General features: G+C 42.3%; 1 protein-coding gene across 4 annotated transcripts in view; it reads right to left on the bottom strand.

Moving 5' to 3' along the window:
* The window catches only part of NTRK3 (neurotrophic receptor tyrosine kinase 3), a 367,961-nt gene that overhangs the window by 96,017 nt on the left and 245,232 nt on the right, over positions 1 to 26,712 (bottom strand). Inside the window, exons 13-14 of one of the 4 annotated variants that reach the window (XM_004431926.3) lie at positions 4,724 to 4,858; positions 1,084 to 3,156 (exon numbers count right to left, since the gene is read on the bottom strand). The exons of 2 other annotated variants lie outside the window; for them this stretch is intronic. In XM_004431926.3, coding sequence (XP_004431983.1) covers positions 3,038 to 3,156; positions 4,724 to 4,858 — 254 coding nt within the window. In that variant the 3' untranslated portion in view covers positions 1,084 to 3,037. Of the gene's footprint in view, positions 1 to 1,083; positions 3,157 to 4,723; positions 4,859 to 26,712 lie in introns of those variants that run through there. One more of the 4 variants, XM_087428912.1, reaches the window with a different exon arrangement.

Raw genomic sequence — 26,712 nt, forward strand, 5'->3', positions numbered from 1 at the left:
CTCAAACCAAACTAGACTTCAAAAGGAGATTAAGTGAGAGTATGTAGAAAAGTACCAACCTAGCCTGATCAGTTCCCTGTTGGACTTCCACCATGAGTCGCCCACCTGACTTGACTTGTCTCACCTTTGTCCCTAAGTAAGCAAGCTCCAACAAAGCCTGCTGACGACAGTGAAGGGTCCAGATCCGCCCAGGAACCCTGCCCCAGCCCCCAACCTCCACTCCTGCTCCAAGTCTCCCACATCCCTTCCTCCTAAAAGAAAGTTACGGAAGGCATTTCAACCCTTCCTGCTGTCAGGGCCCAGGGACCCAGTGCAGACAGATGGGCCAGCTCATCTATGCATTCTGTTCTTGGTAGGATCCCAGGACCCTTTTCTTCCTCCCTGCTGGCAGCCCACATGAGACCTGCCATGAGAGTCCGGCCCACCTGAGTGTGTGTGTGTGTGTGTGTGTGTGTGTGTGTAGGTGTGTGTGGGGGTGGGTATGCGTATGTGGAGGGGTGTCTCTGAATGATCAGCAGGTTGGCCTGCAAGCCCAGAGCTCTCTGGGAAAGGTCACTTCCCAAGATCCACAGAGGAGGTACAAAACCACTCCATTGCTGATGCACTGCCTTGCTGATGCACCAAAGATAAAGGACCCCCAACCCCACTCCCAGACCCCCTTATACATCAGCTCCGAAGAGAGAATCTCTGTAAGCCTTGGCTGCTCGGACAACAGAACAGTCCCCCAGCCACCAAGGAGGTGAGCGTCTCAGCGGCCTGAGTTGTGTCTGGAGGAGTCAGATTTGAATCTTGCTTCTGCCTCTTGTGCTCTGTGACCCTGGTTGAACCATACCTCTCTGTACCTCTAATTCTTCCTCAGTAAGATGAGGAAACACTTCACCGTATGGGCTTGACCTATCTGGAGGGGACTCAATGAAAGCAATCAATGGAACAGATTGCAAACACCTTTGTGAACAGGCCTGAGCTAGGAAACTTCTTTAAAAGAGTAACAGTAAAATAGGAAAAAAAAATGTGGGCAGTCTGGAATTTCTATATCTTTAATATTCTTTGCAAAATTGCCAAATAAGAGGTCTGATCCAGTCATTTCATTAGAAAATAAAGTGTTTATTAAGAAACTATACACTGAACACTCCTATAAGTCTCTGTGGAAACACAACGCCCCATTGTCATAGCACAAGGTGAGGAAAATGACAGAATAAAAGATGCTGGGATGGATGGAGCCTGGAAGGCTGGGAATGAGGTAATGATTTACAATAATTAAAAACATCATCCTCAAGCTTACTCCTTAAAGCCACACTCGGGAGGAGGCCCTGGCCCCAAGGATGGGCAGGACACAATGGGGAACAGCCTGACGTGAAGCAATGGGGAGCTGGAGGGGGCCCAGATAAACACACACCTTGAGGCTTGGAGAGACACTGAATCCCCATGTGATACTCTGGACACTCAGGTGCCTGGGAGGTTACCCCAGATACCGGGCAAGAACTTGGAAACTTTGTGTTTTTAAACCCCATGGAGGCATCTGTAGAATCAGGCTGGAACCTGACATGAAGAACCACCAGCCACAGGACCCAGGAAGGAAAACTTTAAGTGGGAATCTTAATTCCCATGTAAATTTGCCAAAGGCAGAGAATCTGTTATCTATTGCTGTGCATTGTCACCTCAAAACTTAGTGGGTTAAAACCACCAGCATTTTGTCCTAAGAGCTCCCCATGGGAGGCCCATGCTCCATGCTCTCCACCATCAAGGGGGCAGCCTGTGCTGACTTCCCACAACAGAGGCACCATGAGTGGGTGGAACTGGGCCCAGCCCAAAGTCCACTCAGCCAACGTGGCAGCAAATCTGGGAGTGGTTCAGGCCCTACAACTGCGCCTTTCCTACAGAAACAAGCGACAGTCATCCCCTCCCCTCTCCCCAGTGGATCAAGTTGAAAATGGGGGAAACAAACCCCCTCTTTGGGAGAGGGTGGCCATGGAGTAAGGCATGAGTAAAAGCAAGCAAAGTAAACACATATATTGACCAGAGAACAGGAGGACACTTCCACTGGTGCCATGAGAGGGGCTGGAGGAGGCCAATTTTTACTTCTCTTCCCCTTCAGTTCATCTTGGCCTTGAAATGGTGATTCCATTGGGTTCCGAAAATTCTGAGTCAAGAATAAGTGAAAGTGGGGGAAGAGAGCCAATCCTAGGATCATGGACTAGCAGGAAGGGCCTTGGTCCCTGATTCCCTTGGTCCCTTGTGGTCCTAGTAGGATGGCCAATTCACGGGCAAGACCTCCTGTAGCCAAAGCTTGTCGGAACTGCGGATCTAGGGGCCAAGGAGGAGCCTGGAGAAATCCTCCTCTCCAAAGAGTTTTCTAATATCACACTCACTGTGAGCCGTTCCAGACAGGAGAGGAAGTAGGGGGAAAGTGTGTCCAAAAAAAGTATGGTTTTCTCCACCAAAAAAAACATAGAAAATGATTGGTTTCCATTCTTTCCTCTGAGACCTAATCTGGTGCCAATACTTGGGCCTGGCTCCCCCTCCTCTCACCGCGCCGTCTCCACCTCTGCTTAGATGCTCTTCCCCACTGGAGGTTGCAGGGCGACGAGGTCACTAAGAGGACAGCCTGGTATCCTAAGGAGAGCCCACGCTTCCAAGCAGGGAAAGTGAGGCCGGAGCACGGCTGGACTTCATCAGGCTTTCTCGTGGTGGTTGGGTTGTTTTTGTAAAGCAAGAGAATGGCTACTGTGTTTAAAAGATGGTTCCTGGTGCACAGGTTTTTAATTCTCTTTATTGATTCTAAAGATGGTGGCAGGAGCTGCCTCGGAGGCCAGAACAAAAGGAGCACAGTGATGATTGGCGGGAAAGGGCAACCCTGCCAGTGGTGGATGGGAAAACACCCGTCTCGGTGGTGTTAAAGGGTGCGGGGGCACCGGTGGCTCATGCAGTTTCTACTTAGCATCCCCGGATCCAAAGAGAACAAGGCCTAGAGCCTCCAACCTCTCAGAGGGCCCAGCTACCAAGGTGACAGCAAAACAGTGAGGCTTAAAAGGAGTTTTTAAAAGCCATGACGTCCTTTGCTGAAATAAACATTGACATCCTCAACATAGATGCCATGGTTAAGAGGCTTGGAATGTCCGGGAAGGCTTATTGGATTCAACATAATTTCTCTGAAACCTATAAAAAACAAAAACAAAAAAACAGAAAAACAGAAAAAAGCAAAATAAAGTAAAAACCAAAACCCCCAAAGAAGATTAAAACTAGGAGGGGAAACAGAGAGGGAGCTTAAAAGGGGGGAAGAACTGGAGATATGGATACTGATATATTGGAAACAGCCAAATGAATTGTCAGCAAAAGGGAAGGATAGGAGGAGGGGATTAACTTAAAACTAAGCATGGTCAGAGAAACTGGAAACACTCCATTTTGCTGCGGCCTCCACTGAACCGAGGAAGGGAAGTGAGCAAAACATTTGGGGGCTTGGCCTTGGATTTCACGGAAGAGGAGAAGCAGCCTCATCTAAGTGGGAGGAACCCCTGACGATGAGCTGATAGGTAGGTGGGAGAAGGGTCTGCATAAACGCTAGGATCACTGGGGTCTCCCGGGCGGGAGGAGAATGCTTTCTCAGAACTTACATTCTTAAGGGATACCAGAGGGCCATTTCTAATCCTAGGAGCTGGAATTATATAGACCACCTTTGACCACACCTGGGAGTGGGGGCGCTATGCTTCCAAGACTATAAGCTCTTTCTCATTCACTTTTTCATCTCATTTTATCAGGTCAGTGGAAGGCTTAGGAAATGATGGCTGATCTCTCAGCCGTCTCATAATTCCAAGTCTTATAGGGGATGGAATTATCCTGGGGGAGTAACATTGGTGGCCACCAGGTCATGGGCAGACTCAAGCAAGGAGGACTTAAATGATAGCTCAGCTCCTTTCTGGATATACTGCCATGGACTGAATCAGGATGTTCAGAGATGTGAGTGTTTCTGACCAAACCTCCAGAAGGAGCTTTCTCAGTCAACCTCAAATCAAAATAGTGTCTGTAAAATAATATCTTTACAAGACTGTGTTTGTTTACATGTGTGTGTATGCAGACAAGATAGGAGCAAGCCTATCATTTCATGAAAGCTATGTGTAGACATGCGGAGGGCATAACGGGCAGCTGGATGCTGGGGATATGATGGGGAGAGATTGAACTGGTTGCATTGAGACTTTCCCCTCCTCCTATCCCATACATATTACGATCAAAACAGAGTTGAGTCATCTTGGGTGTTAGCAGCCCTCCCTCTGCAGGGAACGGGGTCAGATTTGTGAAGATAGAGGGAACTTTCCTTGTCTATGACTTTATGTTTAGAGGGAGGCTCAATTTCAAGATGAGACATTTCTGTGATCACTTCCCTGTGTTAACCTGGCACAAGGGTTTTCTTGGGTCTAAGGCAGAGGAGAAGGCAGGCCACTGGTTTGGGCAGCCTGCCTAGAAGGTCTGTGACACCACTGTTCCTCTCCAGGCCATGGTTCTTCTCTTGCTTCTCCCATATCCCTCACCTGGGCCCTATGAAGCATCCTCCCCTGAAAGACTCCTCTAACCCAAGGGATTTTAGTACCAATCCCACACTGGGAACCTAGTCATCCCCCAGTCTTCTGGGACACATGGAGACTTAATGAGGTCTTAAGATCTTAAGAATCAACATTGGTGGCGGGAGGGGTCTGTACTGCATACAAAGATGTCAAAGGAGGTAACTCACCATGTGACCTTGGGTAAGACACTTCCCCACTCTGGACCTCAGGTTCCTCATATATATAGTGAGTTGATGGGACTAGATGATCTCTATTGTCCTTCAAGTTTAATATCCCATGATTGTCTATGTTTGAAAAGACCCCTGGCAGAAGAGGCAGACATGGGGGAATTAATCGTCAGTATTGAGCCCCAAGTGCAAAAACATGGGGAAGTATTTTTATTAAGTGCACGGAAACAGAAATCCAGGTGTTCCCAGCTTCTATACTCACACTGCTTTACTCATAGGGGCACCTGGTTTATTTTATGCACGAAATCTAGATACATTATCCTCTGAAAATGGCACAGTGGCAATAAAGAACTGTGCATGGGAGTCAGGGAAGAAAGATTTGCCATCATATGAACTCTGTCCACCCTTTCCCTAACATGCTTGTCCCCCTTTCCCTTGTTGGGCCAGAGCATCCTGAACTTGTGCCCATCACTGCTACTCTGGATGCCATTCCTGGGACTGGAAGGATGATTCTTATGACTTGGGTGATGACCATACAGGTCCAAGACCCTCTTTCTGGCACTTTCTCTTCCATAGAGGAAGTTTAGCTAATCTTCAAGAGGGATAACTTGACAAGGGGGAATGAGTAGGAGACAAGAGTGGGTGTTTGGTCCCTTAAAACCTTTCTTGCCTTAGATGGGGCATAAACAGCCAGAACAACAAAAGCTGTTGGTTCTCTGGAGACCTGAGGACTACAACTCCTATGAAAGAGATAGCACTATAGCTCGAAAGTGAAATCTCCTTTGGAGGCCATGCAGCATTCGTGGGCCCTGGCAGGCTCCCTGTCAGATCCATTAAATGCAAGGGCCAAGCCTGCCTAAGCCTCTGCCAAGTGTCCCTGAAGCTGCCTCCATGAACATGAGCCTTTTCCCATGTGAGCTGGGATCTGAAGTTTGTTTTCTCTGGAACTCTTTCCCAGGTGGAGCCTTTCCAAGATTCTAAATGTTGAAGCCTGATAGCATAAGAGGCACAGCTCCAAAATCCTCCATTCCTCTCCCTCTTCCTCAGAACAACCCTGGAGCAGGAAGGAAAAGGCATCTGCCAAGGTGAGAGCAGGGGAGACCAGGATCACCATGGCCACTGACTGGGAAAGGGATAGATGGGCAGAGGGAAGGCCAAAGAGGGGCAAATACACCTCTGAAGAAGGCCTCCCACTCCAGTGGCCCACAGACACCCACGGCTAACCTTTTCCTCCATCTGTCAACAGCTTTCCCCAAAGTCATCCAGCACAAAGTTACTTGTAGGCCCTCTGTAATTCAGAACAGAGCCTGGTCTTCAAGGGATCTCCAGGTATATATTTCCTGAGAAGTGAGTCAGAGACCTGGGGATCATTTTGGGAATGGGAGGGGAGCTAAGCTGTGAAGGAAGAGGCTAGGGGAGAAGGTGTGCTGAGCACTCACAGGATTGGATGGGAGGTTTGGGAGCCAATCCCATTGAGCTAAAAGCAAGTTCAATCTTCAAGGGCAAGTCCTTTAATATTCACTCCAGCAAGAGAAGGGATGGCTCCTATAGCCTTGCAACACAAAAGATGGCCTAGACCTTCAACCTCTCTGTTTTTCTGACAATCTCCCAGATCCTAATCATCTCCCCATCTCTGGGCTTTCACCCCAGCCCCACTCCTATGCTCTGGCCTTGGGAGTCTAGAGCCTCCAGCTTCCCTGCGCCTGCCTGCATCTTCTGTCTGCATGCTCTTCACCCGACTTTGGATTTTCAAGGCCTCCATTTTGCTCCCTGCTTCTTCCTTATTGTTATCTGACATAATAATTTTATTACCTAATTCCATAAAGTGGTTTAGGTTATGGCCTTGATAAAGGGCCCAATACCAAATGGACCTCTATTGGATTATTTTCCAACATTTCCTCTTTAAATGTATTCGTTAGTCATCTTAAAGTTGCTACATCACAGTGACGCTTAGCACTTACATAGCATTTGCTGTAAGAAAAGCACTATATACTCAAGAGTGGGTTGAAATACACAGGAGTCCTGGCACTGAGGTCGTGGGTGGCTAAATAATAGGAAAACAGAGGCACAAAGCAATTCAGATCCTTGTCTGGAAAGAGAGTGAGAGCAGAAGGGGGCAACAGGATAGATGTCAGAAGTGGGGAGCCTGCTCTGCACCCTACCCCAGTCAGGGGGCATTCTTGACACAACCTCCCCACCTTTCCCCAAGAAGGAAGAAAAGGTGAAATGTTTTGACCCGTGCTGCAGGTAGGCATGGACTGAAGAAGGGAGCCCCAAGCAATGCCCAATCCTACCATCAGATGCGTCACCAATCACCCTGGAATCCAAAGATCTATCTAAGTTAATGACAGGGCACTGCCTACAGCTAATTCAGTATCCCCCTATATCTTTAAAAGGTTGATAACATTAACTCCATTTTACATGTGGGAAACTAAGTCTCAATAATATATTAAAAAAAAAAAAAGATAACCCAAGTTCACTTTGTGGCAGAGTCTGATATTGAACCAAGCTCTTCATAACCCCAAAGTCCTTATAATTAACTACTTTGCAACATAGCTTCCATTTGTTGAAAATCTATATCCAAGACAAGGAGGCTGAAATGGAGGTCAAATGGAGGCAGCAGTGGTGGGGACGTTCTCCAGGGGAAGCAGGGCTTTAAGTCTAAGTACTTCTGCAAGGCCCAGATGAAGGGCCAGAGTTTTCTTTCCTTGCCTACAGCTTCTCTAGCTATGGAGATGAGCATCCCCATGTGGCACTGCCTCCTCCAGCAGATGCCATCTAACTCTTTCCCAGGCTGCTTCAGTTTCTGCACTAGCAAGCCTGCCACACCCGCCACTCTCACGATAACACTTTGCATGTATTAGGACCTTCCAAGTAAGGAATCCCAGCTCTATCTAGACATTGACTCCTTCATTTTGATGTTACTCCTGAGAGTTCAGCTTAGGAAGGATAAAAGATAAACCTCATGGAAGAGAGATAATAATGGATTTGGAGAGAAGAAGAATTATTCAGAACGTAGGCACACCAATAGCAAGAGTGTGGAATATCTGAGAATACTCCTGGGAAGACAAGCATGGTGCCCAGAGGAACTTTCTCCCCAAGGCCACTGTGTGAACACGCAGGGACAGGAAAGAATGCATGATGGTAAAGAAAGCTCCCTCATAGACATCTCTTGCTTCATTTCCTGCCTGTGTGGTGTCTCTCCAAGATCATGGGAAGAAGGTCACTAGTGGTCCCTAGGATGTGGTTATGGTTGCTTTGTTCTGTACCTTTGCCTCCTGATGTGGCTGTTGCTTTTTCAATCTAAGTTCTTTCTTCTCCTGCCTTCAGATTCAATAGAAGCCTGGTGGCACTGATCCTGGTGGGTGAGACCCAAATACCTAGGCTTCCTGGCCCACAAACTAGCTTGCTTAAAACTCTCAGATCTTTTCCTCTGTTATTCTGAGGTTGCAAACCTAACCTATAGGCTATATGTGGCTCTAGGATGTGTCTTTTCAGAATAAATGTTCGGTTTCTTAAAAAAATTTTCACTTAGTTGCCAACATTTAAAACTTGGGAGATTTCACAGTTAAAATATCCCCATTCTAGCTTCCCTTGAAAATCCAAGAGTTCTGGCAATGCTGGGCCAACATTTCTGCTCAGTGATAAGCAGCTAGAGCAAAGTGGTGGCCACTCAATTTAGACAGGAAGTGTGTTCTCCAGTTTGCCATACTCCCCACCACTCCTTATTACCCTCCACCTGGCCCCTTCATTTATTTACAATACCTGCATGGTTCATCCTAGCATCTGAGTTTAAAACTTTACAATAAACATAAAGCTAGCACGAAGTTATGAATTGTGTGCTAAAGACCAGGGAACGCCATCTCAGCAAGCCCCACTGACTGTCCGTATAATGACCAAACTTATGCTGCCTCTGGTCATGGTTAACAATTATAAATAAGGGGTTGGAAACCTACATTAGAGGGACAAACCTATTCAGAAAGGTGAAAGAATTCAGGAACTGAACTGTATGGGTAAGGGAGCACTGTGTTCAGAAATCAGGTTCCCAACAAGAGAACATGTTGGAGACTATTTACAATGCTGATGTTGAGGGAGAAAGTAGCATTTGTATCATCAGCTACCTGTGCCTTCCACATTGCTTGACATGTGTAAGCACTTGACCAAAGGTTGTCAAGTGCCAGCTAGCCAGACTTTTTAACACAGCTATTATATTTCATGGGGCACGATCTGACCTAAAATATTCTCATGTCCCTATAATAACAAACATGCTACAAAGGGTTCTATGAAAGATTGAAATGTACTTGGAACTGCAATGTCCCTTTTGTATACTTCACGGCTAACAGTGTTGAACTGGGATCTCCAGCTTCAGTCCACAGTACCTCTACCTGCAAAGTCGCCTCAATACTTCTGGGAAAATAAGTGACGAGATTGCACTGGCCCATGTGCCAAGTGTGGTTCCAGCTGCGTACAGATGCTCTGAGGGAGGGGGCAGAGGCTGAATGTACCCCAAATGTGATTCAGCTCATGGAATCATGCCCACAGGAAGTCACAGTGGGAGGGCATCCATGCCCAGATGAGATAATAGGGCCTGGAACACTGAGATTCCCTGAAGGAATCTTGAAGGCTCTTATGACTCCCCTGGTGGTTACTTCAAGGCTCACACTCAAAAGGAGGAGTATGTGCCCAGGGGCTTCACCCTTGGCATCACTAAGATTGTCCTAACAATAAGGTGAGCTTGGCTTAAAGGAGTAAATGTTAGTCCCAGAGAAAGAGGAATTCCTTCCACTCCGTGACATGGAGGAAGTAACCTCTTAGAATCAAAATACTCCATATGTCATGGAGTAAAATTAGTCACATGGCAAAATCTGTTTAGTATTCTCAAAATTAACTATATAAGGGACAATTTGTAATACCGGGACATCTCGTCTTGGTTAATTGAGAGAAGAGAGAGCCTCAGGTATTAATAACTTTACTCTATTCCCTCCCTGCACTTCAAAATGCTTGTCTTTATATTCTGCATTTTTTTTCCTTTCTTGATTCTTTCTACACTTTTAAAATGTTTGAAATATCTCAAATATCAGAAAAGTGTAGAGAATATCAAAACTATATGCCCATCACCCAGTATTAACAATTTATACTATTTTGATAACTTCTTTCCAAATTTTTGAGAAAAATAATACATGACACCAATGGTTGTGAACCCATGTGAGTCCACGCATGATCCTGTTCCTGCTCTTACCCCTCACCAGAGGTAACCACTGTCCTGAAACAGACGATTATCATTTCCAGGCATCTTTTAATAATTTTTCTATCTAGGTATATATGCATAAGCAAGTTATAGTATTGTTTTGCCTAAGTTTAAACTTTAAAACAAGGGATGTTTTCTAGATTTATCCATGTTGATACATGTAGCTCTCATTCATTAATTTTAACTGGTGTAGTCTACCATGTGAATATACTACAAACTATTTGATGTTCTACCAACTGACATTTATCTCCATTTTACCATTATTCAAAAAAAAGTTGCAATAAATATTATTATACAAGTCTCTTCACATGCATGTGGGAGAGTTTCTCTAGGGCAGCAGTTGGCAAACTTCCTGTAAAGGGCCAGATGATGAATATTTTAGGCTTTATACAAATCATATAGTCTCTGTTGCTACTACTAAATTCTGCCATTGTAATCTGAAAGCAGCCACAGACAACATGTAAACAAATGAACATGTTCCAATAGAACTTCATTGACAAAAACAGATGGAAGCCAGATTTGGTCCCTGCCCACAGGCCACCATTTGCTGACCTCTGCTCTAGAGGCTTGTTCCTCAAAGTGTGGGCATGTGGACCAGCAGCAGCAGCATCCACTGGGAGTGTGGTAGAAATTCAGTGGGGACTCTCAGACCCCACTGCATCAACATCTGCATTTTTAACAAGCTCTTCAGGTGATTTCCATGTGCAAAAATGTTTTCGAAGAATGGCTTTAGAGGATATCCCTAGAATTTAGCATATATAAATCTTCACTGTATTGCTAAACATTTCCACAAAGTAACGGTACCAACTCATATTTCTATAATCACTAAATGGATGAACTTCTTACCCTGTATCCCCATATCTGATAACATCTGATGTGTGGTGGATGGTATCTCCTTGTAGTTTTAAAGTGCATTTCTCTGATCACTGCTAAGGTTGCACATCATCTCAATTGGAGCTTCTTGTTCTGTGAACTCTCTATTCATATCCTTTCCTCATTGTGTGTGTGTATTATATACATATATATGTTATGTGTATATGTGTGTGTGATATATATATTATGTATGTATGTGTGCATGTGTGGATATATATTATTATATAATATATAATATGTACATATACATAATATATATTTACACATACATATACATTGTATATATAATAGTATATATAATGTGTGTGTATATATATATATGTTGTTGGTCTTTTTTACTTGTGGGAGTTTGTTATTTCTTCTGTATGCAAATTCTTTTTTGGATACATGCATTGGAATTATATTCTCTCAGTCTATGGTTTATCTTTTAACTTTGTATATGGTATCTTATATAGATTTGTTTTTAATTAATGTAGTCAAATGCATTATCTTTCCCTTTATGTTGTTTAAATCTATATCTTAATAAGATCTTCCCTCCTTGAAGTCATAAGGATATATTCCTTTTCTTTAAAAGTACTACATTTAACAAGCTCCATTAGAGAAGAATTCCAAATAATTTATGCAGCGACTCCTCACTGAAGGAGGTGGAGCTTAACTCCTCACCTTGAGTGTGTGCTGTTTATCAGCTTCCTTCCAAAGAGCATGGCAAGGGGAAAAACATGACTTTACAGTGGAGAATCCTGGCAAACACTGTCTCAGCCAGGTGATCAGGGTCAGCATCATCAGTGAGGTCATGTGATGAGCACATACGCTTGACATGATGTGATGAGGATGGCACTCACCTCTGTGGTCTTCCTGCCCAAAATCCATGACCCTAACCAACATGCTTAAATTGGGAGACACTCTGCATAAAATCTGACCAGTGCTCCTCTAAACTCTCAAGGTAATCAAGGACAAGGAAAGTCTGAGAAATGGTCACAGAATGGATGAAGCTAAGGAGACATGGTAACTAAATGTAATGTGGTATCCTGGATGCGACTCTGGAACAGAAAAAGGATATTTGAGGAAAAACTGGTGAAATCAGAATTAAGTATTGAGTTTGGTTAATAGTAACGTACTGAAGTCGGTTTCTTAGTTGTGACAAATGTAACATGGTGATATAGGATGATTACAATAGGGGAAACTGGGTGAGGGGTATAGGGAATTCTCTGTCTATTGTTGCAACTTTTCTGTATATCTAAAACAATTTTAAAATAAAAGTTTATTTAAAACAAAAAGTTCTACTTTTAAATTTCACCCAGAATTTATAATTTATTTTGTGACCAGTTTGAGATAATAATAAAACTTTATTTATCCTCATGTGGTTGTATTGAATAGTTTCTCCCTTTCATACTGATTTGCAATGACATATCAAAAATATACACATACACATCTATCCATCTGTCTATTTATTTTTATATCTACATACATACATATGTATGTTTTCGGAGTGCTAAAAAAAAACTATTATAGTTTGGCCTATTTGTCTCCCCTGTCTTAATTACAGTAACTTTGTCTTTTTGTCTACTAGAGCAAGACTCCTCAATCTTTATCTTTTTTAAAAGAAATACCTTGGTTGTTCTTTGTCTTTCATTCTTCTACGTAAATTACAGAATAAGCTTATCGAGCAAGTGTCTTCAAAAACCCTGCTGGGGATTTTTATTGGGAGTGTATTTAATTTGTAGACTTGGGGGAGAATCAACATCTTTATTATATTGGTCTTCCTATTCACAAACAATATATATGCTCCATTTACTCATTCTTCTTTAATACTATTAATAATGTTTCATATTTTTCCATAAGATCTTGCATATCTTTTGTTAGATTTATATTTTTTACCTCATTTTTTTTGTTTTATTTCATCTCTGCTATTGTAAATATGATTTGTTTTCAGTTAACTTTTCTATTGGTGTTGAGGGAATATATTGATTTTTGTTTATTGATCCTGTATTAGTAATTTTGCTGAACTCTCTAATTAGTTCTATAGTTGCTTTATAAATACCCTTTGATATTCTATGTAGGGTGATCATATCATTCATGATAAGGATGGTCATCTACCTTTCCAATTCTTATATTTCTTTTCTTGTCTTATTGCATTGGCTAGAATCTCTAGAATATTGTTGAATAAATGCCATGATAACAAGTATCCTTCTCATTAGCTTTTTTTTGCAGATTTCCTAATTTTGGATTATAGTTAATTTTGAGTAGGAAGGTTTTTTTCTTTTTTTCTTCTTTTCCTTTTGTGCTCAGTTATCACTGTCTAATGTTTTTGTTGTTGTTGTTATTGCTGCCTCCACCAGGACTCCTAGATCTTCAATTCCAAACCCATCCTATAATGATGGCTTGGGGCCCCTAAAGGGTAATACTATTTTAAAATAAAAAGCTTATTTAAAACAAAAAGTTCTACTTTTAAATTTCACCTAGAATTCATAATTTATTTTGTGACTGGTATGAGGTAATAACATAACTATTTTTCCTCAGGTGGCTTTATTGAATAGTTTCTCCCTTTCATACTGACTTGCAATGGAATATAACAGAACAGTCTTCAGCCAGTTGTGTGGCTTAAGTCAGTTCATCATCTCAAAGACTCCATCTTTATATCCTCTCCCCTACTTCCTTAGGCTCAGAGATTCTTAGAGCCTAAGAAGAGCATCCACTGTGCTCTCGGATAGGGGTTGGAAACATTATTTTTTCAGATTCTTTTCATCAATGTGGAAGAATATCCCCAGCTCATGGCTTCAAGTAGTGACTCTAGCTCTGATCCCCTGAAAATCTGGAGCACATATAATTCTGCCAAACTCTCCAGAGCTAAACTCCTGTCCTTACTTTTTGCCTCCAGACTTGGAGCCCAGCATGAGAATGAATGTAGCTCTGCTCATCAACCTTTTGTTTCTGTACTATTTCTTGTCCATCAGGTTATTTATCTTGTTTTTAGGTCCAGCTATGAGTTCTCATATTTTTCTGTCATTGCTATATGTTTGGAGCAGAGGAGGTGCACTAAAGCATGAATTCACTGCACCAGCTTGAGCATGGCCAAATTATTTTTCTTTCTTTCTATGTTAGAGAAAAACATATTTTTTTTGTTTTCTTAACTCAATCCTATCTCCAACTTCCTTTTCAATTATTTCTGGTCTCTCTAGCATCTTCCATCAATCGTGTTCTATTTCCCTTTCTGCAGAAATTTATATATAGTCACCTCTATCTTTTAGTATGTGCACATGTACCAAATCCACGTATGCCCATATTCCCAGTCTCTCACCTAGTAAATGATGGAGCAATGTCCTCTGCTTTCCCACACCATTTGCTACCATCCCATTCCCTTAGTTCCTTTGGGTACAAACATCTCATATGATTTGATCCCACTATAACCTCCACTGTCTCACAGATCATTAAGGCTTAATTTCCCATAATCCAAGTTCTATTCCTTCCACAGAAACTTCCCTCTTGAAAGTCACCAATGGTTACCTCATGACCAGATTTTCTCCATTCCTCTTCACCTTGACCACTCCACAGAATGTGGAATCTTGACCACCCCATATCCCTCTCGACACTTATAATACTGTCACTCCAGTCGTCTTCCTACCTTATTACTCCCCTTCTTTCTGTTGGCTTCTCTTCCTCCACCTGTACCTATGACGGTTTCTCAAGGATCAGTGCTTTCACCTCTGGCTACCCAAAGTGTGCTTCGCAGACCAGCAACAGCAGCATCACCTGAGAGCTTGCTCGAAATAAAGAATCTCAGGCTCCACTCCAAACCTACTGAATCAAAATCTGCATTTTAACAGAATCCTCAGGTTATTCCTATGTACATTAAAGTGTGCCATTTTCTCATCTCTCTCTACTTCTCCCTCTACACTCCATCATTAATGTCCACTTCCAGGGGGGTGACTTCTAACATTTTAACTCCAGCCAAAAACTCTCTTCCAAATTTTGTTCTCACAAATGCCAATTGGCTACTTGACATTTCCATTATTGTGCATCATAACCAGACACTCAACATTTCTATAATCCCCAGCCCAAACAATTTCCCTTCCCAACAGGCCAATTCTTTAAAGTCACTACCATACTTATAATTACCCAGGCACAAACTCTTGGAGTCATCCTCATTTCTTGCCAATGTCTTCCTAATTCCCCATACCTAATCAAACATCAGGTTTCAATACTTGTTTTGCAGTATCTCATGTACACATCCTTTTACTAGATCCCCACTTCAGCAAAGCATGGCAGAAAGATCTGGAGACAGAATGACCTGGCTTCAGAATCCCTGTTCTACCACTACCAGCTGTGTGTGACCTTAAAACCTAAAGTAAACAATCTAACTTCTCAGAGCCTCAATTTCCCCTTCTGCAAATATATTCTCATTGGAAATAGCATTATCTATGTCACAGGCGGTGTTGTGATTAAAAAAAAAAAATGAGGTCAGCACCTGGCAAGTGAAACACATTAGATGATTAACAAATGTTGCTTTATGCTTCCTCATGACCCACCTCAATTCTAGGGCCACTATTTTGGGCTTTCTAACATATTCCTCTGATTCTAATCCCTAGGTTGATCCATCTGACACATCATTGTCAAATTATATCACTAAAACATCACATTCACTAATCCACCACCTTGTTCAGGAGCCAACAGTGACTTGAAAGTTCCTTAGCATGAATCCCAAATGGCTTAGTCTGCCACCCTGGTCTTGCCACACCCTGTTTCTAACCAAACATTCTGGCCTTCTCACTTACTCCTCCCCGTTCACAATCTCTGGTTCAGATAAACTCGAAGCTGATCACACCTCACACACACTTTAGCTTTTGTCCTCACGTTCATGGTATTCTGCTGTCCCAAATATTTATCTCCTAACTAATTTTTCCCATCCAATGTCCATTAATCTTTCAATATCAGCTCAAATCACACTGTCTGTATAAGTCACTTGACAGTTAATTGTGAATTTCTATGTGATATTTCTCCTCCTATTACCTGGAACTGTTTTAAATATATACTAGAGTGAAATTTTTCATGTATTTATTGTTCATTTCTCAATAAGATCAATTTTTAAAAACCTAAATATCTATAAGCACTTACACATGCCCAGGCAATGAACTAAGTACTGTGCATGGACTTCCTCATCTAACTTTCACAGCATCCGTATCAGGTGATAACTGTTATGGTCCCTAGTTTGTGGATGAGAAAACAAAAGGGGTAGAGATGCTCACTAATTCATGCCAAGGTGCTCTGTTAACAAGATGCAGAGCCATCTTGAATCCAGGCTTTCTTATTCCAGCTCCAATGCATTTAACTCCTCTGCTATATTGAAACCCAAGCAGGAAGCACGTCTAACAGCTCTCCCTATTTCCCACCTGATAGATGACGATTTTAGAGAAGAGAAAACCTGCTTTTTAGAACCATGTGATGTGACTCGTGTGTGTGTGAATCTGTATAACAATATGCCACATTATTTCAAGGTTCTACTATAGTATCTCGGCATTTGCAAAGCATTTCTTCTTCTAAAAACTTTAAATGATTATGTTAGCCTCCAAATAACTCGGTGAGGTAAGGAAAGAAAAAAATTGTTGTCTTAACATTAATGCCTCCTACCCCCAACTTGACCACATGGCCCCCCTAGAACCAAAGTCCACGAGTCTGTCTGCTACCCCATGGTGCCTGACTCTCCTCAGGGACATGGCCATATTGTCTAGGATCTGATGAGCAAAAGGCAAAGGCCGGAGTCTAGCAGGAAATCTAATCAATAAAGTCCAAATCCCTGGACGGTATCAATTGTAGGCAGATTTTCTTAGAGCAGGGTACGGCTAATAGGATTGGGTAGCTTGCACATTCTAAATTTATAGCCCTAACAATTAAACAATATAAATCTATGAGTTGCTTTTCTGACTCTGAACTCCTACAATTAGTGATGATGAAGATATTGAAGATGATGATGAAGGAAAAGATAAGACAGAGCAAAAAAGGGTCCCACCGTATATTTGTATAAAGCATTTGTTCTTAAACTTTCTTGGGGCTTTCTTTAATTTGATGAAAGTATGCCTGTACACACAGACACACTAAAAAGACTCATTTGTTCTGGGCAGTGGAAGTGTCACGGTCTAGCTGAAGAGCCAAATTAAGAGCAGCAGATATATGCTGTATAGTTCACAAAGCATCGGCACTTTGCAATGACAGACACTGTGGTGGGTGCCAGCAAATGCAAATGCAGGCTCAAATTCCTACTTTCATTGTGCTTCAAATCTCCAAACTACTGACATATGTTGAGGGCCTCCTGTGCTCACGGGCACTATGTTCAGAGCTGGGAAAAGGGAGAGGGAACACCAAGATGAGTGAGACACATTACTACCTAAAAGAGGCTTAAAATCCAGTGTAAAGACTGTGAAGGCTACACCTTTCCAAGCTTACTTAGCAGTAATTTTGCAAATACCTGAGTATCAGTCTTTCAAGATCAAAAACAAAAAAGGAAAGGGAAGTTTACAGTCAACTAAGGTCCTAAAACAAATGATTATAATATGGGATCTACTCTAGTGGATGTCAAGAGAGAGGCACCCGCCTAGAGCTGCGAGAGTTCAGTGGAGGAGTGATCACACACGACGGGGAAAGAGGAGGTGGGACAGATGGTCACTGAGCAGAAATGCATGGGGGGCATTGCAAATGGTGGGAGCAGCATGGACAAAGTACTGCAAGTGGGGGACAGTTATGGGTTGATTTGTGCCCCCCAAAAGATAATCCCAGTCCTTCAGAATTTGAACTTATTTGGAAACAATATCTTTGCATATGATCAATTTAGGATGAGGTCATTAGAGTAGGCCCTAAACCAATATGACTGTGTCCTTATAACAAGGGGAAATTTGGACACACACATAGACACACACATACACACACTGAGAATGCCATGTGAACATGAAGGCAGAGATTGGGGTGATGCGTCTACAAGGAATGCCCAAGATTGCCAGCAAAGTACCAGAAGCTAGGAGAGATGCATGGAACAGATCCTTCCCTAGTACCTTCAGAGGGAACGTGGCACTGACGACACTGTGATCTTGGATTTCTGGCCTCCAGAACTGTGAGACAATAAATTTCTACTGTTCTAAGCCCCCAAGTTTGTGGTACTTTGTTATAGCAGCCCTAGCAAACTAAAACCAGGAATTTTGTTTTTCCCAGAAAAGCAGAGTATAATTTGGCTGGAACACAAAGCAGGAGTAAGGGAAAAATGGGGAACCAGCTCAGCAGGGGAGGTTAGGAAAACAGTGTCGGGGGAATACCCATGAGTAATCTCATAAACATTGTTCATCACCAATCAAGTGACAGTAGTGGAGTTAAACTGGAGAGAATTTAGAAGTGGGGACTTGTATGAGCTGATGGACAGATAGATAAAGACTGATAGATAGATAAAGATAGCTTGATGGATCAATAGATATGACATGGGTGGATACATGGATAAGAGATTTAGATTAAATGATGCATCAACTAATGGCAATGACCTTTCTACTTAATGTTAAAAATCAATTTCCAAATGTTGAATTCTGTTTCCCAGTTTCAAAACAATGTCATGTAGATTTGGGAGAACAAAAGTCCTATAAAGTCACAGAAATGACGCACCTGAGAGAGCAGTCCCAGGCAGCCCAGGGAGGCCCTGGCACAGGCAGACAGAGCCTGCACTCAGCAACTCTATGCTACAGGGTGTGGGGCTCCTCCACCCTTAGGGACCTCACCCCTAGGGAGGGCCCTATGACCTCAGTTAAAACAGCCAGATGTAACAGAAAGGACTTCAGCTCACGAAAGCAGTACCCAAGAGTGGTAGGGCATTCCTAGGAGTTAACTACAGTGGGAGACAACCTCCTCAGAGCAGGTTGCATTTGCTATGAGGCTTGAAGGAGAGAGAAGATTTCTAAAAAGATGGAAAGGAAAAATTATTCCCAGCAGAGAGAACAACTTGAATGATGGTCTTAGTGGGAAAGTACAAGATACATCTGAGGACGTGCAAAGAGTCCCTGTTGGGAAATAAATGGAGACGATTAGCTTGGGAGGGAAGATGAAGGACCTTTAAGAGTTTGGGCTACGGGTGAGTCTTGAAGGATCTGAAACAAGGGAAGAGCGGTGGTGGGACTAGGTAAGGCAGGGGCTCACAAGCTTTTTCTGTCAAGGGCCAGATAAGAAATATTTCTGGCTTTACAGGCCATATGGTCTCTGTTGCAACTACTCAATTCCACCATTGTTGCATGACAGCAGCCATAGACAATACGTAATGAATGAGTGTAGCTGTGTTCTCATAAACTTTAATTATGGACACCAAAATTTGAATTTCATATCATTTTCACGTGTTACGAAAGATGATTCTTCTTTTGATATTTTCCAACCATGTAAAAATAAAACCATTCTTTGTTCCTGAGCTGTACAAAAGCGGGTGGTGGATTGGATTGGGCCCACAGGCTATAGCACGTGGACTCCTGGGTAAAGGGTGACGGAAGCAGGCTGGACAGCAGTAAACTAGGGCTGGGATCATGGAAGGACAGCCAAGTGGATGGACTGCAAAGAAATGCAAAGGTAGCTCATGCAAATCAGAAACTTAGCATCTGATTAAATGTGGGAGGTGGGAGAGGAAGCGGGGCCTGGGCAGACCCAGAGCTCTCTAGTGTGAGGGATGATAGGACCATTAGCAACATTTCGGGGAATGTGAAAAAGAGCAGGTGTGGCAGAGCAGGTGATGCTTTCAGTACAAACCCAGGAGAGCATCCTGCAACCCTTAAAGGAAGCATAGCAACACTTGGAATAGGGATTAGCAACTTTAAACTCTTGATTTTATTTCATCAGACCCAAGGCAAGACACTTGCCGTTCAACGATGCTCTTCAAGCTACGCATTGCAGCACACAGTAATTCTCAGCTCCAAGCACTGTAGTACACTCTGTTCGGAGTAGAGCCGCTTTAGATTTGATTAGTGGAAGGACTGAGACTAATGTTAGGTCAATTTATTTCAGAAACTTTTTTGTGTGGGCATGAATTCTTTTGGAATTTCCCCGTGTCTATTATCCCCCTAAGCACACTGGCTGCCTTAGGAGACAGGAGATATGATCTCTAGGCTCTAGATTATTACTATAGTCAATTCATTCAATGCCTTAATGCCCCATTTCCTCTTCTGCAAATGAGGATGAAACAACCTTTCTTGATTAAGGAGCAAAGAGTAAGGTATAATTGCTGTGATTGTTTAACATGGCAACAGGTAAAGGGGAAGGAGCAAATCCTGCATTTCACTTCTAGTTCTACCATCAAGCAGGTGTGGATCACACACAAGTGACATCATCCCCTGAGCTCAGTCCTACCACTGTATAATGGAGACAAGCACACTTCCCTTGCAGGAGTGTACAGATATGTACATGAAATGCACAGTGCAGTGCCTGGCCACAAGTAGCATGAACTAGAATCTAATTCCAAATGTAACCCACAGGCAACGTGCAATGACGCAGCCATACATGCGCTAGGAAGCGAGACAAGGCAGTGAAATGACAAGATATTTGCTTTGAACTCTGTTATAGAATCTCCTAATACTACAAATCCTTCAAAACTCCCAGGTAATGCTGGTATGAATACAGCTATATTCTTATCATCCTGTGTGACCCTTCTTAGGTTTATTATTCCACTAAATTGACAGGCTCTTGAAGGTATTCCACCTGCAAATATATACCCAGACAGACACACAAATAGTTGAGAGTGCGTGATTTTTTTATATGAATGCTTTTTGGCAGACCATGTGCTCTCAATTCCAAAAACACCACCCCTCCCTATTGTCACAACAGACCATGGGCCCGAAAAGCATTTGAATGTGTGAACTGGTATCAGACTGTGCAAATAATCATGTTTTCACCCACTGTAAAGACCTTACTCCTCCCCAAGTATCAAGTGTAATCAAGTCTTACCATTATCTTACCATACAGTACTTTTGATGGATACATGTTCTTTGAAACCCATGGGGAAGATATGAAACTGGGGTACCTTTCCTACATAAAAAAATCTGGGGTAATGGTTTCTTCAGAGACATGCCACAAGCACTTAGATAAAACTTGTAACCCTTATGGACGCTTGTAGAGACCCAAATTTCACCTCATCCCACGCAATCTGCGTAAGTGGCAGTAGATTGAGAACTAGATGATCCCTGTGGGACAGAGAAGGGTCATTACCTCTCCAAGCTTCAGTCTGTCAATCTGTAAAGTGGAAATAAAACTTTTATACCTTGTCCTCCACCAGGCCATTATGAGTTTTAAACAACGTAATGTGGGAATCTGCTTTGAAAGTTGTAGTGCAGGATTTCTTAGCCTCAACACTATCGACATTTTGGGCCAGATAATTCTTGATTGTGGGGGCTCTCCTGTGCATTGTAGGATGTTTAGCAGCATCCCTTTACCCACTAGATGCCAGTAGCACCCTCCATCTTATTGGGACAACCCAAATGTCTCCAGACATTCTCAAATGTCCCCTGGGGGGGGGTGCGGTACAGAGTCACTGATGTTGAGAACCACTGCTATAGTGTGTTCTATACCAGTAGGGGAGGTCACTGCAACCTGGATTTCAGGACCAGGAGGAATCAGGACCCTTAATGCCAATTAGAGTTCTGTCTTCAGCCACAACATATTTTGATGCTCCCCAAAGCCATGGACCATTAACAGGACTGAGAACGTCATGGCTGCCTGCTGTGAATGTGTGTGCCATGGCTATAGGCAATGTGGTCAAGGACATCTTGACTGCACGAGCTGTGGGGCAGTGGCCATGCCAGCAGTGGATGCCTATACAGTGGCAGTGTGTGCCATGGCTGTGTAGGAGCCAAGGATGCAAACAACCCATACTGGATTCTTAGGGGTGAGTTTTTTACAACTATGTGAGTTCATGTTCTGATGCATGCTTTTAATCCATGTAAACTCACTGCCAACCACCCCTTATTATACCATATTAAGAGGTTTAATCACTTTTAATCAGAGTCTTTCCTAGATGACCAGAAACAGAAACTAGAGAACTTTCAATAGCCATTATGCCAACCAAGAGCAATACAGACTCCATTGGAGCAATCTCCCGTGCTGCAATCATGCTAATTAAAGGCCCCCAGAAGAGTCAAAATAAAAATGTCAAATGAGATTTGTTCAGGACTTCAATGATATACTGCCTCACATGATCAAGTTCCAATAAACCTGGGCAGGGAGTGGGGGTGGGATAGGAAAGGCATTGCTGGCTGCAAAAGCTGACCCACAAGGCCCCAGGTGTGATGTACTGGGGTGGCGGAAGGCAATTCCATCAATCCTCAGCAATGGAGTTCCCCAAAGCCTCCTCATTTCCAGGCAGTTCCTGGGTCTCCCCAGAGTAAGACAAGGCTCCATGGGTGCTTCTGAAAGCTTCTCTCCTCTACCCGCCTGCCCACTTTGTGAAGTGGGTTTGGGCATGAAGCTACTGACTTGCATCAAAGGACATTTTAACCAACACTTCTACGAGGAGCACCATTGGATCTATTTTCAGGATGCTGGGCAGTGTAATTCTGCATCCCACGCTCTGTTCTTTATGAGGTGCTGTGGGAGGAGCTTCTGTTGCTCCACAACATTTACAAAAGTTACTCTTCCTCTGAATAGCAGTCTGTAACCTATGATGTTTACCTCTGTGCTTTGGCCACTGGGATGCCCAGAGCCAAATCTGCAAGCTCCCTCTAGTAGCAGGCACTTAATTGTCTAATCTTTCCACTAGTTTTATTTTATTTCCTTACTTATTCCCTCTATTTCCAGATATTGCCATCCCCTTCATTCATATTGTTGCATTGCCTCTGTATATTTTTGCAAACCACCTCAAACACTTTTTCCAATGAGAAGGGATATCACTGAATAAATAACATGTAGTCGCCGTCCCTTCTCCCATGTAAATTTCATTTCCTATGCATTGAGTCATGTAGATATTTCCCTGGGAGGGATACAGTGGGCCCCATCCCACAAAGCTGCTGTGGGTGTGGGCATGATGAGGAGCTGAGGACAGTGCTGAACTGGGAGAGTTCACCTCCAAGACTACATCTCTGAGACCTGGGATAGGCTTATGGAATTCTGAACTTAGATGAGGAAGATGGCATTGGGACAGATAACAGAGGCTTAGCGGAGAATATAAATGACGCTTATCACAAAGAGAGAAAGGAGGAGAGAGAAGCTCTTATATTGCATTATAATATGATTCAGCAGAACTAGACACGTTTCCACCATCCTCTGTGAGACCCTACTCAAAAATATTGATTAAAATGCTGATTTTTCTCAGCTCCTGGCCTACAGACTCAGAATTCTGAGTATGCAGAGCACAAACTTCTTGGTGTTATGATAGTCATATTCATTTCTTTTGCTCCCAGTGTGGCAATTTGGGAGCCCTCAGTGGAAGCCACAGGATTCAGGCACAGGTAAGAGCTAACAGTCAGTGGATACATGCCCGTACGTTCATTCTTAAAATGCTGAAGTATGTCCATACCAGTTGGTAACTAGCCACTGCCTCTAGTACCCAGACCCTAACACTATTCAGCCAGCCCTAGCCTCTCCTCTGAGAATCTCCACAGTCTATCAGGAAGGGCTCCATGCAAGGTCTGGTGCAGGCATCTGTTCAAATTGGGCAGTGTCCACGAAGGTTTGGTTTTTTACAGAATTTTTTTGACTGAGATATAATTTACATGCCACAAAGTTCATTGTTTTAAATTGTACAATTCAGTGGTTTTTAGTATATTCAAAAAGTTGTACAACTATCACCCCTATGTAATTCCTGACAGTTATCACCATCCTCCTACAAAAAACAAAATAACAATCCATACCTATTAGCAGTCACTCCCCATCCCTCTCTCATTTCAGCCCCTGGCAAACACTAACCTACTTTCTCTCACTACGGATTTGCCTATTCTGGACGTTTTATTTTAATGGAATCATACACTTTCTGGCCTTTGTGTCTGGCTTCTTTCACTTAGCATAAAGTTTCCAAGGTTCATCCATGTAGTCACATGTATCAGTACTTCATTCCTTTTTACAGTTCAATAATATTCCATTGTATGGACATACCACATTTTTTAAAATCCATTTTGCAGCTGATGGACATGTGCATTGTTTCCACTTTTTAGCTATATGAATAATCCTGCTATGAACATTGATGTACCAGTTTTTGTGTAAACATATGTTTTTAATTCTCTTGATTATATAATCAGATGTGGAGTTGGTGGGTCAGGTAACTCTATGCTTAATGTTTTCAAGAAATACCAAACTGTTTTCCAAAGTGGCTGCACCATTCCACCAGCAGTATATGAAGGCTCCAATTTCTCCACATCCTCACCAGCTCTTGTTGTTGTCCAACTTTTTAATTATAGCCATCCTAGTGGGTATGAAGGGATATCTTAATATGGTTTTGTCTTTCTCTAATGACTAATGATGTTGAGCCTCTTTTCATGTTCTTATTGGTCATTTGTATATCTTCTTTGGGAAAATATCTGTTCAAATCATTTGCCTATTTTTCAATTGGGTTGTCTTTTTATTGAGTTGTAAACATTCTTTATGTATCCTAGATATAACTCCCTTATTGTATACATGATTTGCAAATATTTTCTCCCATTCTGGGTTGTCTTTTCACTTTCTTAATGGTGTCCTTTGAAGCACAAAAGTTTTCCATTTTGATGAAGTTCAATGCATAAATTTTTTCTCTTGTTGCTCATACTTTTGGTGTCATATCTAAGAAACTATTAACTAATCCAAGGCTACAGAGATTTGCACCTATTTTCTCCTAAGAGTTTAATAGTTTTTTTTAATTCTTACATTTAGGTCTTGGATCCATTTTGAGTTAATTTTTGTATATGGTGTGAGGTAGGGGGGTCCACCTTCATTCTTTTGCATGTGAATATCCAGTTGTCCCAGCACCATTTGTTGAAAAGACTATTCTATCCCCATTGAATTGTCCCGGCAACTTTGTTGAAAACCAACTGAACATAAACATAAGGGTTGATTTCTGGACTCTCAGGTCTATTCCATTGATCTAAATGTCTATCCTTATGCCAAGTACCATACTGTCTCAATTACTATAGCTTTGAAACAAGTTTTGAAATTGAGGAGTTCAGGTCCCCCAACTTTGTTCTTCTTTTTCAAGGTTGTTTGGCTATTCTGAGTCCCTTGCATTTCCATATAAATTTTAGGATCAGCATGTCAATTCCTGCCAAAAAGGTAGCCTGGATTTTTGATACAGATTGTGTTGACTCTATAGGTTAATTTGCGGGATATTGCCATCTTAAGAATACTGTCTTCCAATCCATAAATGTGCACCAGTTGTTAAATGAAAGTAACATTTGAAAAAAAAAAAAGTTAAAAATGTATAAATATTTATGCATTGATATAATAATGGTCCTGGGAGGTTTTAAACTCCCCATTATTAGAAGTATTCACAGGGAAGGTTGATAATTTTGGCCAGGTGCAGTATAAAAGGGATTTCCTCTATATGACGGATATTGTTCCTTTAAAGTGAAAATCTAGAGTTTTTTTGAGTCTTTTGAGTTTTTTCCACTTCTAAAGCTATAAAGCACTCAGGATCACACACATGAACTGTACCACCATAAAATCTCAAAGGATAGACATTAGTTGAGTCAAGGATGGATAATGAAAGACTTTGTTCAAGATATCTCCACCAGAAACCTGACTCTGCCCTCAAGGAAATGGTGCTTATGTGCCCCAACCCTCATCCTTGCTGACTGAGGTTGCCAGGAATTACAAGAGGAAAGGAGAGCCCCACCCCATCAGTATCCCCATCTACCACCAAACTGGGAACTGCCAGTTGAGGAATCTTTGGGATCTCTGCTTCAATCTTTAACTTTTTTTTTTATCCTGGAGTAGCAAAGCAAAGCCATAGACAAACAGGTGTACAACTTCACTGTTAATCTCACATTGAAATGGAGAGAAACAGTTGTAACAAACTAAGACTCAACTGAAAACCTGAGAGGCTATGCAAAAAAAAACAACTTCCTGGAAGCCCAGGGAAAACGACTTTGATGAATCAAAAGGCCCAGGTTCTTAAAAACCAACCAAAAATGAAAACAAGCATGGCTAACCAGGTAAATCTCAGCCTATCACAACAACTAGGATATATTTAAAAATACAAACAAAAGGCACACTCTTCAATCAAACAGAAGAGGAAAGAAGCCTGGCGAGCTTGGTAAGCAAGCCCACATCAGACACTCAATGAGTCCCAAACACTCAAGGGGCATTTTGCAAAACCCTCCAAGGCCAGAGAGAAGACTTTATGTCTATCAAAGGCAGCATACAAGCACGTGAGTCTTTAGTTCCACCCAATAATCACAGAGCAAAAGGTAGGCCTAAGGTTGAGAAAGGGCCAAAGGAGATAAAATCACTGAATTATCTGACTAATTCTTTACTGAGGCAATCAAATGCTAGCCACTCCCTTGTCTTTTGAAGCAGACAGATGTGGCACAAATAGAATGTTCTGGATTTAATTGATAACTATATGGAGATAAACTGGGAGGTCTAGAAGCAGCCACCTCTGAGCTTTGAAGCCACACTATGAACTTGTAGACCTGTTGACTAAACTGCTCTTATGTTCCATGGAAACTGTATGCCAGTGTGCTTCAGAGTTCCCTAGAGAAAAATCTTAACTGGCACGTTCTGAAGGCTTACTGCATACCAGGCACTATTCTGAGCACCTGCCAGATTTTACTTCCTTTAAACCACATAACTCCAAGATGCAGGTACCATATTGGCCTAATTTTACTGATGAGAAAACCGAGGTACAGAGAGAGGTTAAGTAACTTTCCAAATGTTACACAGTTACCAGGAGGCAGAGCTGAAGGTG

Source organism: Ceratotherium simum, chromosome 3 (assembly GCF_057802395.1).
Source record: "Ceratotherium simum simum isolate JZ-2026a chromosome 3, ASM5780239v1, whole genome shotgun sequence".
NCBI lineage: Eukaryota > Metazoa > Chordata > Mammalia > Perissodactyla > Rhinocerotidae > Ceratotherium > Ceratotherium simum.